The 14,246-nt window shown below is 34.9% G+C and overlaps 1 protein-coding gene across 3 annotated transcripts; it reads left to right on the top strand.

Annotated features, from left to right (window-relative positions):
• Positions 1 to 3,543: 3,543 nt before the first annotated feature.
• Positions 3,544 to 6,173, top strand: LOC149629871 (uncharacterized). Of its 3 annotated transcripts, none has more exons than XR_016374372.1 (3): positions 3,544 to 3,856; positions 4,565 to 5,360; positions 5,455 to 6,173. XR_016374372.1 is itself a non-coding variant. In XM_089851561.1 (3 exons), the coding sequence occupies exons 1-2, from the start codon at positions 3,606 to 3,608 to the stop codon at positions 4,779 to 4,781; spliced, it is 468 nt and encodes a 155-aa protein (XP_089707687.1). In that variant the 5' UTR covers positions 3,544 to 3,605; the 3' UTR covers positions 4,782 to 4,819; positions 5,069 to 6,173. The 3 variants fall into 3 exon arrangements, 2 of the variants coding, with proteins under 2 accessions (XP_089707687.1, XP_089707686.1); XM_089851561.1 differs by having other exon boundaries at positions 4,565 to 4,819; positions 5,069 to 6,173; XM_089851560.1 differs by having other exon boundaries at positions 4,565 to 6,173.
• The last annotated feature ends 8,073 nt before the right edge of the window (positions 6,174 to 14,246 follow it).

Genomic DNA, 14,246 nt, shown 5'->3' on the forward strand with positions numbered 1-14,246 from the left:
CGCGGCTACCTATTCTCTTTCGATCTCTCCGATGGGAAATTCGTGCACGCGCGACTATTTACTTTGGTTACGCCCATCACGTGACCACGCAAATCCCAATTCAAAAAATAGCGAGTTATTCATGCTAGCTTAGGCCTTAGAAGCAACGCCGCCTATAATTAGTGTTCACTGCACATGCAATGATATTTTTAATTTTATCGGGCGTTAACTCGACTCCCCCAAAAGGCGTTACTCCATCTTAAACACTTATCTAGTAGAGGTTTAGAGGTTTAGGTGTAGGGAAAGAGTATAAAAACCGTTACGTTTACTTCAGTTTTATCTAAGAACCATAATTTACTATTAATAAAAATAAATTTATGATAAATGTTCCGTTAAAGCACTAAAATATTGCAGCGCGAAAAATTAAGCGTTTTCCAAAAATTAAAACAAACGAAGCCCGATGACGATGTGCGCCGAAATAGTTGAACGAAATAATAGAACGAGTGAAAACGGGGAAAACCACGGCCTATAATCTTTAAGCGCGTTTCAATTTGAAAACGGGCAGTCTAAGGCTGCGTTCAGTAACACTCATCAGGAAAAACATCGATGTTTGGGAAAATTAAATCGGTGTTCTTTTGACGTCATGATGACGTTGCAGTTGTTGAACGGCACAATTTTGTGTAATCGATGCTTTTCTTAATGGCGACGATATTATGATAACGTTACGGCAGAGGCTTAAATAATAAATCCGAGATATTTACAAAGATATTTTACTTTAATTTATCAATTAAATCAAAATTCTGTCAGAATCCATTTTTTACCGAAATAATATATTGCTTTTTAGTATTATTATTCATAAGGATAATATTTGTCAATTCTACATTATTTTAATTGTAGCGGCGCAAAATGACGAAATTTACGTCATGAATCCGATGCTCATCAAAAAAAACCTCCTCTCACAGCTGATTTTTCTGATGGGCATCCGATGAGCATCATGACGTCACGCCCAAAGACGCGAAAAACCGTTCAGTAAGACATCGATGTCATCTTTTAGTCATCGATGTTTTTGATGCCGGTTACTGAACGCAGCCTAAGACTCCCTCACCCCTATTTTCTCCTAGGTTGTACGGCCGATTGACAACGGCTAATAATAATAATAATAATAATAATAATAATCTAGCTTTATTTCGTGTCCATAACACGTATTGTATATATACATGCTGTGCTTTGGCCTTCTTAAGGCCCGTTCACATTACCCAACTTTAGTCAGCTGACAAAGCCGATCTGACCAGTCAGGCCAGATTGTCAGGCAATATGAACGTTTCACCCAACCGTACTATTGTCAGGTTCAAGCTCGGATTTTAATCGGGTAGGTAGGCGATTGGAGTCGGGCCGACTAAAGTCAGAGAGGGAGCAAACCAATCACAATAAGCGTTGGCTATTACGTCATGGGACACGTGCTGGTTTTCTTTCAGCTCGAGAGAGAGAACCGAGATTATCGGCCATTATTTAATTGTCGATGAAAGCCTGAAAAATGATTTCGGGCCTTGGCCATTTTTTAACATGGGTTAATTTTTACGTTTTGATGGTTGTTCCTCATTGAATATTATCAGAAGTAATATAGTAGGGAAGTTTCCTATATTGCTTCTGATATAATTGACCTTTATTATGTTCTGAACTGCAGAAATTTAGTGGGAATAGCTTTGATGCTCGTAAAGTAGTCGAATTTATCCGAGAATATGAGTTCATTTATAATCCAAAACAAATCATTCCTATCATTATGTACCGCTTTGTACGTCCTCTTGTGTTTCAAAGGTAGTCGACCCGACGAGTGACCTGACTAGACTAAATTGGGTGACAAGTCGGCCTGACAAGTCTATGATTTGTCAGCTGACTAAAGTTGGGTAATGCGAACGGGCCTTTATTCAATTGCTCATTTTCAGAACGATACAATGGGAGCCTTCGACGATCTAAAATCTATTTCGAATGGAGTAAGGAAATGTTATTTCTTTACTTTTAATTCTTTTCCGATATAATTAAGGCAAATTGGGTTTGCTTTATTCAAGCAAAAGTCACACTATATTCGAGGATCTTTAAAGACGAGTAATAATTCGTAAAGGTGAAAGAGGGAAAAAAATACAAGATGGCTAAAGCTTGGGCTATAATACAAATTTTGTTTGCCTCACTTGAGTCCACATAGCGTAAAACCCGACTCGCTTACCAAATATAAATTTTTAAAACTTAATTAGTTTTGAAACCAAGCAATGAATACTCTTAAGGTTTTGTAATTAGAAACCAACTTGCATTGCAAGTTTTTTTTGGTAAAATACCCATTATCGAGCGGCAGCGCAACTAAATTTAACTCTCTCTAAGCGTTTTATTCCTTGTCGCATTCGTCGGAGAGGCAGAGAAATGATCTCGCTATCTTTCTTGAATTTTACCACAAAACATTGTGTGAGGACGTAGCGTTAGCAAAGCTAACACTGCATTGGAAACGATCAAACATATTTGCATAACACCGTTATAATCTTTTGTTGTTACTCGTGCACTTTTACCCAATACCTTTTTCAGATATGGATCGGGTTAGGTTGCGTCATTGGTGTACTGGTGGTGATTGACATACTGCACATGATGGTGATGGGAACTCGAAAATCAGTCATAGCCTTTGCCTCACTAAAATTCATACAATACTTTGGAGCTGTTTTGGGAAAAGGTAATGGAAGACCCGCATTTGCTAATCACTTCAACTTTCAAGAGCTCTTAAAAAATCAGGATCGAGGTACAGAGCTTTTCAACTCATCACAGTCAAACGACTTATGCAATTTTTGCTGCGGATTATTTTCAAATAGGCCTAGGAAAAGATTAATTTATCAAATCAAATTTTTTGAAAAGGTGTACGGGATTTCATAATCCAAATTTATATCTTCAGATCTCTTTATTTCGTTTAATTTTGTGATTTTTTACTGATGTTATGATTTCGAAATCAGCAAAACTACGTTTCATTTCTTTCCGGATTACTGATTTTGCTAATGATTTCGGATTTCTTAAGTAGGATTTCGCGGGTACCCCGTAAAATCATCACACGTTTTTCGTTCTTAGTGTTTTCCGGGAGGATACGTAATGCGTTCAGGGTTGGCGGTGGTTTAGGCGTGAAAATGATGTTATATTTATATTAAAATATATGGTTAAAATCCGTGGTATTTAAAATTAAATGGTATTATTTAAATTAAAACTAACACACGATGATTTAGCAATTGTCATTATTCTTGTTTCATATAATAAGGCACACATACTGAGCGTGAGCAAATTGTTTTGCTCTTGTAGGGTTCGATATTCCTTCGTCACAAGCCATTCGCTTCAGCGTTGGACCTTTCGTCTTGATAATTGTAATTATCGTCAATTTGTTCAACGGAGTCTTGAAAGCCAACTACTCATCTCAAAAGAGAGAAAATATCAACAGTGTAACCGATGCCTTGAGATTTTCTGATGTCATCCCGATTCGATTACATCCTGACGCTCTTGAAAATGATGAAATTGTCGATCTGTTAGGATATCTTACTTTCTTCTAAGGAGTCTTCTAGAGTTCTGCCCTAATAATATTAGAATCATTTCAGAATGAAAATGAAATGAAAATGCTCTGCGGCAGGCTGTGGCGGCAAGCAAGCACATCCCCTAATTTTGAAAAACTATCTAGAGGAAAGGAAGTTTTGTTTGCGGACTTATCTGTTTTACAGAGTTTGTCCGTTCTCTCAGAAACCAATAACGAACCCATTCATCTCGATCTTCACCTTGGTTCTAAGAAGTACTTCGAGAGACCGCTTGTTTTTCTTGCAAAATGGCCAATGAATCCTGAAGCTCTGAAGTATATCAACCGAAGGTTGGTTTTCTTTCTATTCTAGTTCAGTAATGTTTTTCATTGAGAACATTAAAAAACACAGAAACTGTTATCCCGATTAATAACGGTTTCAGTTAGATGAATTTTATTAAAGACTATCAGCATACACACCCGGCGTTGCCCGTTGGGCCGTTTTCATTGCTTTGGGGGTCCCCATTTTACAAGATGAATGGCAAATCGAAGTCCAAAAGCCATAACGTCCTTCGATAGGAAGGGTGTAACACGTAAACGATCCCGAAATTGGAACCGCTGTTCTGAAAAACAGCGGTTTAGTTCAAAATTGCTGTTTTAGAAAGAGCGGTTGCGGTTTTAGCCAATAGCTGTTTTTACCTAGAATTTTGAACCATTTTTAATCCTACCGTTTAACAATTAAGTAAAAAAAAACCATAGCCTATAAAGTGCTGCGAAACCTAAAAATACTCATATAGTAGAACGAAACCTAAAATTACATATGACGTAGAACGAAACCTAAAATTACATATGACGTAGAACGAAACCTAATTTTACCTATCATGAAAACCTCGCCTCATCAATCTTGTAGCCAAACGTTACTGTCAAAAACAAGAAAATTTAACCATACCATACTTGGCTCACGACGCTCAAAGAAACCGCAAATTAGGCTCACTCGGATTCCTTTTGATTTACGCTCCTGATTGGTAAATTTTAATTATGAAGATTTCATGATTACAGATTGCGGGCTTTCATTGAAACTGGCCAATTAACACCGTGGCTACGGTCCCTCAAGAGAGACTACCACATCGTATTGGGCCATTTGGAGGCTGAGAACGAAGTACATGTACTCAGGTTCAAGGACATTGCAGCCAAGTTGGCAATGTGGGTGGCAATGCTTGGAGTCGCTTCTTTCGTCTTCACCATAGAGATGCTGACAATGTTCATGTTTCGTTAAACACTGGGATGATGGGAACATTATAAGAATGTAACCAGGTAGTAAAAGTTTTATAGGATAGCTGATTAAATCCAAAAATATTTCTAAAATAGCTAGGTATTCGAAGTTTAACCGTAAATATTTAACTATTGCAAGGTATTGACGATAAAATCTAAAACAGAGTTAATATGCATACGATCGCCATCTTCCTTCTCTTTTAAGCTTATTAAAAACATCCTAACAAACACGAAATATCTATCTATATCATCTTGCTAATGTTGGGTTTAATGCTTTTGGTTATTTTTCAGGGCCGCTAGGGCTTGAAGATATGACTTGACACCCGCCATTATATTTAAGTGAAAAAATGCACGTCTTTTCGTTAGATTTCCCATAGAAAAAGCATGGGGTTGATGGTGGTTCAATCCTTCCTATTTCTTAAATCTACAGCGAAATTACCATTCGTAACACTTTTAAATTAACAAGTCTCTATTCAAAGTGTGCCGTTTCCAAGTTTATTCGCCGTACATGTCACATGTGAGTTTAAAACATTAGCACGTTCGAAGCTATTTGATGGAATTTTCAAGGTTGTTGAAAAACAAGGTGATATAGCGTTTTCCTTAACAGGTTATGTTGACTTAGTGTTATTTTTTAAGAGGAAAGACATTCAATACAAAACTATTACAACTTTTACTAGGCCTAATACAGCAAAGCTATTTTTTCCAATATTCATGCTGGTTGAAAAAAGAAACGGGCCTAGACTTCTCAGTGCTAACAAGTTAACTTGGTTAATTGCAGTTTTCAATTCAAATCTCGTGAAATAGCAACGATTCCATAAAGAAATACTGTAATGAGCAACGTAGGAAATTCGGAATTTAATAATGTCTAAAAAATGTCACGCTTACGTTGCTAATGATTGACGTTGCAAATCTCTGAACTTATAATGAATAACGTTTCTAAGTTTTCTTAATGATTTTGACATTATTTTAACAACAGATCGTTTTCGTGTTGAGGTTCGTGAACTAAAAGTGATATTAATTACAAAATTTTTCTGTTGCTTAAATAAAGTATAGTTATCGTTATAGTTGTGTGTAAAACAGCAAGCTATAGTAATTTTCTGTAGATAAAGTGCTAGGGATAAAAATTGTATTCGCGAATATTTATACCTTACGGTGGGAATGCAGTCTCAGATTTTTGTGGTCTTCTCAATTCGAGTTCAACATTATACTACCTAAAAATATATATAGACCATCAAGGTGATAATACACAAAGCTGACCCCTATTGAATTATGGTGCGATATTGTGGTTCGCAAGTTAAAAATTTAGAATTAATAGCGCAGATATAAGGAAAATAATCACTTTCTTTTAATATCTGATTGCTTAAAGCGCGGGAAAACAGCTTCCCAATTATTGAGACTTAAAAGGGAAAATCAAAGATATGTAAAGACGAAAAAAAGCAACGGAGCCGTTGCTGTCTTACGTTGCACAAAGCTTTTATATTGAAATATTTTTCATATTAACAATTTTTTGTCAAAATTTGAATGTGAAATTAAAAACACTCTGCTCTCACGAGCAATGTCGAAAAAGTGCTAAAGTTCATGTTAAAGAATTTCGGGCAAATGGAAATATGGTGAAGAAACGAAGATGAGCAATTTTTTTAAATTATTTCCTTTTTCATGATCATATCTCTAAACTAAAAATTTTCAATATCTGGGACTTCAGTCATTCCATTTGGTTCTCTTATCTTGTACTTTTTCTTTTTTATTAACTAAGATATTTTTTTATTATACTACGATAAGTACTTTTTAAAAATATTTAAATTTTATAATCATGACTTTAAAACTGAAAATTTTAAAATCGGGTCCTTCAGAAATCGATTTTGCATACTCACACTTTATAGAAGCTATTTGAACAATTTTTCTGTTTGATAAAAATGTATTGTGAAAAAAATCGTTTAATCGCCAGTGTTAAACGTTGAAACTAGATTAGACTCATAGAGATCGTGAAATTATTTGTGGTCACTGATGACATAAAGTATCCTCGTGACTTACACTATTAACTGTATTATACAATTTCCATTTGGACCACGAATCCTATGAAGTATTTTTGACGCAAAATGTTAAAAATGCGCAGCGACGCAGCGTCTGGAAAGCACTGATACATTATTTGATATATTAGATGTTTTAAAGTGGAACACTCACGTTAAATCAGTATTAAGAAATTCTGATATTTATATTACACAATTGTAACCTTAAACAACTTCTTGTTGCGCATCGTGTATTTTTATTACTACAGGGATAGATTTAATTTTAGAAGTAAGAATGGAGAAAGGTTAGTATTTACTTCAGTCCGACTCGTAGCCCAGTGTAGAGCCCCTCCCTCCAACACGTAACGAAAAGTTTAAATTATCCTATTGGCTCACTTAAACAACGTTTTGATGACGTTACTGACGTTAATTCCTCTTTACCTCTGCCGCTATGACCAGCTTCTTGTTTCATACCCCCTCCCGTCTCGTCTCGTGGAAGGGGTCAGGGACTTTGACGCGCGCGCCAAGATTACTCTGTTCTCCATTCCTACTTCTAAAATTAAATCTATCCCGGTTACTATCTGTAATGTTATGACTAAATTGCTTAGGGAAATTCTTATTATTTTATACCCGTTCATCAAATAGAGCGTTAAATGTCAGTGCTATGACACTGCGTTCCAAACCAGAGTGAGTGGGTGACTTATTTGGCTTCACGAGTAACACTGGGTTACTCAAAATAAGTGTTCGTTTGACCTGTTTAACTGTGCATGGTGAAGTTAAAGTGATGTCACTACCGCCTTCAAAGAATGGGCGTTGAATTAGATAATATCTATAAAAATAACCGAAGGGAATATAACCAAAGCAATCAACTTGACTAAGAATTAACAATGCTATGTGCCAGAACAAGTGTAAACGTAATAATATAGTAGAGGTCGCTGCCAGAAACGAAAGTATATTTAAAACAATTTGAAACCCTCATAATATTAGAAATACAAATATTTTCGCTAACACGCCGCGACTCTCTATTTCGTCCGAGGGGTTAGTCACTTCAATAATAAGGTATACCAAGTCGCAGAAATGATTACTTGATTTCTAGAATTCTTTTAAAATCATTTATCGGAAATGAAAATTATTCTTGTGGGTAATCAGAAATATCCAATAATCACTGGAAATCACGTGAAATCTTGAGAAAATCAGAAATAATCACGTGATTTACTAAGTTGTATTTTGTAATCAACTCGGAAATCACACCTTTCGTGAAATAATCACGCATAATAAACGAGGAATTCAAAAATCAAAAATGAATAATGGTCTTCAGTTGAAATAGAAATAATCACTGCATTCATCGAAATTCACGAAGAATCCAGTGGTAATCACGGCATTCACCAAAAAATCACCGGAATTCATTGGAACTCAAACAAGAATCACAAATAATCAGGGACAATAACGGGAAATCAGTGTAAAGATTATGGAAATCACCTAAAATAATCGTAATCACAGAAATCAAGGAATTCGTTCACATAAAAATTCAGAAATCAGTATTCAGGTGTACACAATTAGGGCGAATGACTAGCCCCTCCAAAGCTATGTCTACAAGCATCAATTTGTTTACGAGTTATTAAAAATCATATATAATTATTGTTGATGTAATCTAATAACTAAATGGAAAATAACCAAATAATTACTAAATGTCTCTAAATGTAATTGTGGAAAATAAACACTATCCAAAATATGTCTCGGTCTAAAATTAATAATTCAAACTTATATTTTATTTGCTAAAATTTCACAAACTAATAGGAACCCACTTTTTTTGCTACTCAGGGTTTTAGTCTTAAAACCATACAAGGCGTATATAATCTTAACTTTTTTATATAACTTTTTATTTTATAAACAAATCAGTCATAAAATTGATGGTTTTAATCGTAGCCTACGTTAATCGAAGCCCGCGCACGGTCTTCTGGCTTAGGACGGTATTTAAAGGACGCACCGAATTATTTTTTGCGCTTGATTGTCGAAAGATGGCGCTTTTAGAAGGTAAATGTCTGAATTTTTAGAGCGCCAAGATTTAAGGGATCATGCATAAAATTGTTTGGACTAAGTTTATTTAAGTACTGGAAACGCATATATTTCTTAATCTTTATTATAATAATTATTAAAAAGAGAAAATTTATAATAATTATTAAAAAAGAATATGTATAATAGAAAGTTAAAGTCATATTATTATTATTATTTGAAAGATAAAAATCATATTATTATTATTATTAGAAAGATAAAAATCATATTATTATTATTACTATTAAAAAGATAAAAAACATTATTATAATTAGAAAGATAAAAATCATATTATTATTAGACCGAATTTCCCATTGGACCAAATACTGCCAAAATAAGACTATCCCGGTTATTTCAACATCGACCAGAAGTGGTAATTATTAAATTTAAAATAGGGTGAAACAGTCTGTAATAACCAGACTGGGTGTAGGTAGTCTGTCGTATTTCCTCTGTGGATGGTACACGAAAAACAAATGTTGTTCGAAATGCATTAAGGCAAGATTCGTTACCACCATTTAGCTCGTATTGTAATTGAAAATAAACAGGCGTAGTCATGGGTTTGTAGTAGCTTTCGTGGCTTTGAATAGGCGAAAAACCACTAAGAAAAGATTCTTTTCCAGACCTTGATAGTACTGGGAAAGAAACAATATTTTCATCATTAAAGAATTCACACACCCTTAATTTTTTGTTAAAATTTTATGGACAGCTGTATCGAAGCAAATTTATTGGAACGTCTATATAGTCGAAAAGTTTTCGTTTAAGTATTGTGTTTCTTGGGTTTGCGTGGTGGGATTGGTATTACGAAAAGCGAATAAGGCTTCAATTGAACCTATATTATATATTTTAGAAAATGTGATACTTGTTGATGAGAAGGAATAGACGCAATTTAAATTCTAATTTGGAAATATAATAGGTTTTTGAAACGGTCGTTAGCTAGAATAATTAAACTCAGAAATGAGTTCGGATACGAGTTGCTAGTTTAGTCATGAATAAAATAATTTTTCCCGTGAATAGTGATTTTAGAAACTGGCTTCTGTGCAGACTTATAGAGAAATAAGAAAACTAGACTTAATAGCACGAAACTAGAAAATATTCTTGAGATAAGAGCTCTCTGAAAATTTCATAATTTAAATAGCGTGATGTACGACATCATATATTCTGATTTCTGTGTCTTCCCCTCTTTACGTGTAATTAAACCTCAACAAACGGAGTTTCAGTTTGGTATTGGGATTTTAGACAGTTGATTATAACAGTATCTAGCACCGTGATTGTTAAAACTAGAAAATGATGACTTCATATCGAACTGTTCTATAAAATCCTTTGTTCGATTTGTGTCTGGAGATGAATTACGCGTAAATAGGTCGAAGTTTGCACCTTCTATTTAAAGTTATTCTCACGCAGGCGTGGCTCGAGAGTGTAATGTTACCTAGCCCCTCGTGTTTTTCACGCGACCTCGTTTTTGGTGTGGAAAAAATCCAAAGTGATTAACCCAGCACTAATTAACTCAATTCACTTGGTGAAACATGAATGAAACCGTGTATAATATTACTGTAACATGGCCGGAAGGAAAGGTAAGTTATACGTATCCGAAACTGAAAGTTCTAAACAGCCCAAAATGTTTGGTTTAATCAGGTGTATCATTTCTAGTTTCCAAATTACTTAATAAAAACTTTTAAAAGAGCAGAAATGACAATTATTGTGTGTTCGGTTCGTTTACAAAAACCGCCTTAAAATCTGACAATAAAAATTTATTAAGAATAATAGCTACGCATTTATGCATATATTTATTGTAAGATTCCCAGTAAGTGTTAGAAACGAGTATAGGTATTAAAGACAGTGTCAAGTCCATAAGCTAGAAAAGCCAATTACCTCATTCGAGGTAGGTTTCAAGTGCTTCGGATGATGTAATTTTGTTGTTTTTTAACTTGATTATAAAATAAACTATCGGAAATTTTATCCACACATTAAGAATCCAGATTTCATTCTGTGAAAGTTTTTCAAAACAGTTAACGAAAAACACAGAAAACAGTTAACGAAAACCACAGAAAACAGTTAACGAAAAACACAGAATGATATATCTAATCAAAAACCACCCAATAAATACTCCTAATGAAGGTCCAATAATCAGGCCGAAACTACTCGAGCTATTTTAATAAAAATATTAAAAACCTACTTGTGCACTTGAGAAAATGGTTTTTATTTTAAATTCATAAAACCCTTTTGAAATTTACCTGCAAAAAATGAACCAGAACTGGATGGCATTAATTGGATATTCGCTTCAGTTTTTTTTTTCAATAAAATTGCCGACATCAAAATTCAAAGCATTTTGTACTAATGGACCCTGGTTTCTAAAGACTTTAGTTGTTGAGTTGATGCACTTGAGTTAAAATTGTATTTTAAGATTAAATGCCTTTTCCAGAAACCTTGGGATTATCCTTACGATTCCGCTTTTCGAGTTTGGTATTTCTTTTTTGAACACACGAAACGTCTCAGGTAAAGTACGCCATCAGAGCGAATGAAGGAGGAGTACGAGTCTTAGCTATGGACCCAACCGAAGCCGTAATTTTAACAGTTTTTCTTGAGCACCAGAGGAAAACGATTACTTTTTATTCATATTTGGATTTCATTGTTATTTTCCAAAAGTCAGTTAAATATTATTGCTTCAGCCTATTTTCACTGTAGTGGGGAAGGTTTGAAGAGATAACCCATGGAACCTTTCACTCAAAAGACCTTCAATAGTTCTTGTTGGTGGCTTTGTGGTGACATGAATCCTCAGGGTCTTTTACTCACCCCTTTTTAGCCAAATGAACCTGTCTTTCTTAATCTGGCAAAAGATGCACTGTCGTAACTTGTATTCTGTAAATTCCGCTCTTACAAATGGTCTAGTATTATGTTAAGAACCTTCATATTTAATAATTGTGTAAATAATTGCACTGTGCGTATTAAAGCCGCCACATAGTCGCCAGATTTTTGCATTGCTTTAAGTGTTTGCAACGCCATCTCGTAGCTCGGGGCTACTCCTTCACACGCTCATGGTATCTCTAGGAAAGCGCATTCCTAATTGTGTTCAATATTAAAGGTTCACCGCTACTATGGACATGGATAAATGGCTTAGAAATGTAAGTAAGATATTCACAATGAGCGCAAAAATATAGAAAAAAGTTTGTAATAAAAATATCTCCGTATCGATGAGTTTGACCACGTTTTTTGCGAATTCTACAGTTTCACTCCCTAGAAGAGCGTTTTTACAAGAAATCGTTTACTTTATTTTGTCCGCGTGTTTGTTGACAATCTGGACTATTGGCGACCTTGTTACGCTTGAATAGATGTCTTTATTGAAAATGTGTTACTGAGTAGTAGCAACAAGAAGCCGTTTGGCTAGACTAATACCTATGGTATGCAACAAAACCTCTTTGTAAAAGATTCTTAAACGAGCTACAGAATTGCTTGAGCATTAATAGATTAGCTATAGTCAACTTTTGCTGTATATACTTATTTTTCAGTCTTCTCTGACTGGAGAAGTATACCTTTGAGAAATTTTGATTGCCCAAACTTGAAACCAAACATTTTTTCTGTACCATGACAACTCCTAAACGTCTCGTTTCTGTCCCCAAAGATCCGTCTTTTTTGGCGCCTTGGTTATCAATTGTTACATGGTTACGTGAAAACTTTAAAAAAAAATATAAGCCTTTAATAGAATATTTAAGGTTATAAATATCTCGAACGACGACTACTTTTCACCATCCGCCGAGGCTGGGGAGATATGAGTTGACAAAGCAACTTCTGGGAGAGTTTTACCGGGTATAACTTGGGTGAGATTTTCCAGAAAAGCAGAACCCGAAATGTCGAGCGCGGTTCTAAAAAAAGCGGCATGGTTTAAAACTGCTTTTTTTAGAAATAGTAGATGTAGTTTTGGGAAATATATCTGTTAAATTATAGGTTTGAACAAATCTTAGCTCTATAGTTGGCTTACCTATTAAGTACAAATTGATCATCATACCTAACCTTGCCTCACCTCACCTAATTTTTTCCATTCTAAAGCTATTGAACTTAAAATAACCATACCTATTCTAAGGCTTACCTGACCTACATCATTGAGGCTAAAATAACGTAGCCTAACCTTACCTTATAACCGAACCAAAAATTATCATAAAAGATTTCCTGGTTGTACAGCTCTTTAGGGAACTGCTGTAAAAGTACACCGCGTTTACGAGAATCTCTGTGTAGGGAACTACTGTTACGAGTAAACTGCATGCGTTTTCGGGAAACCGCTATTTTTGTGAAGTCCGCTCAAATGAAGGCTTCCCAATTTACCTTGGCAGTCTGGGAATCTAAATGGGCGCCAAATCTAGGTACTAACGACAAAAAACTGAACCTGATAAAAATCTGTGGGTGTGAAAGCTTCCCACCAAGTGAACGGTAGTCCAGCGGATATGATGAGACTCGCAATTTAGTTGGAAGTAGCTAAGTTACGTGGGAAAAGGAACTAAAGTTATCCGCAGTATCCTGAGTTAATGAGTTTGAAATTTCGCCCATGCGCAAAAAGGAAAACAAAGTTCCAATTTGAGCCTCACTCTCAAGATTGGGGACGACTTCAAAGTATTTTTTCTGCTGAAATGGGGTTTAATAAAAATTCCCTGTGGAAGATAAGAGATGAGAACCAATAATAAGCACTTTTGCCTTCTAGTTCAATTGTTCAATTTTAGAATGATACCATGGATATGGACCCACAACCTTGCTTGAGGGAAACAGATTATGGATATGCTGAGAAGGTTGAGATGGGATTTACTCCAATCTGCACAATTCCATTCATGTACACATATCGAATAATGCTATCTGCAAAAAATCTGAACTTCATCGCTGCTCCAATGGGAGCCTTCGACGATCTAAAGTCTATTTCGAATGGAGTAAGGAAAAGTTCTTTCAATACTTTTAGTATAATTAAGGCAAATTAATTGGGTCTGCTTTATTCAAGCATAAGTCACAGCATGTTCTAAAAACATTAAAATTCGTAAAATTGAAAAAGAAAAACAAGTTGGGGAAACCAAAATATTACACAGTTAAAAATAATGGTGTTCAAAGGGTTTATGATTTTCTCAGCAACCATTAAGGGTTTTACAGCACCAACTAAATGGTTTAAAAGGGTTGCCTTCAAAAATAGCAAACCATTACTGGTTTAAAACACCTTTGATAAACTGTTTCTGGTTTATAATAAGACATTCCAGGGATCTGTGAAAAAATAATAATGCTAGAATATCAAAAACCTTTGAGTTCCCGAAACTTTTAACCATTTAGCTAACCAATTAAAAATACTAATAATAAATGCATAAGAAAATAATATATATAGCACCCTATAATTATGAAACGTAAAATATTTTCATACTACAACATTTGCTTTCAGATTTAGCGCG

The sequence above is a fragment of the Phalangium opilio genome, unplaced genomic scaffold (genome assembly GCF_054372755.1).
Source record: "Phalangium opilio isolate 3A_F unplaced genomic scaffold, DU_Popi_V2 ptg000105l_1, whole genome shotgun sequence".
NCBI lineage: Eukaryota > Metazoa > Arthropoda > Arachnida > Opiliones > Phalangiidae > Phalangium > Phalangium opilio.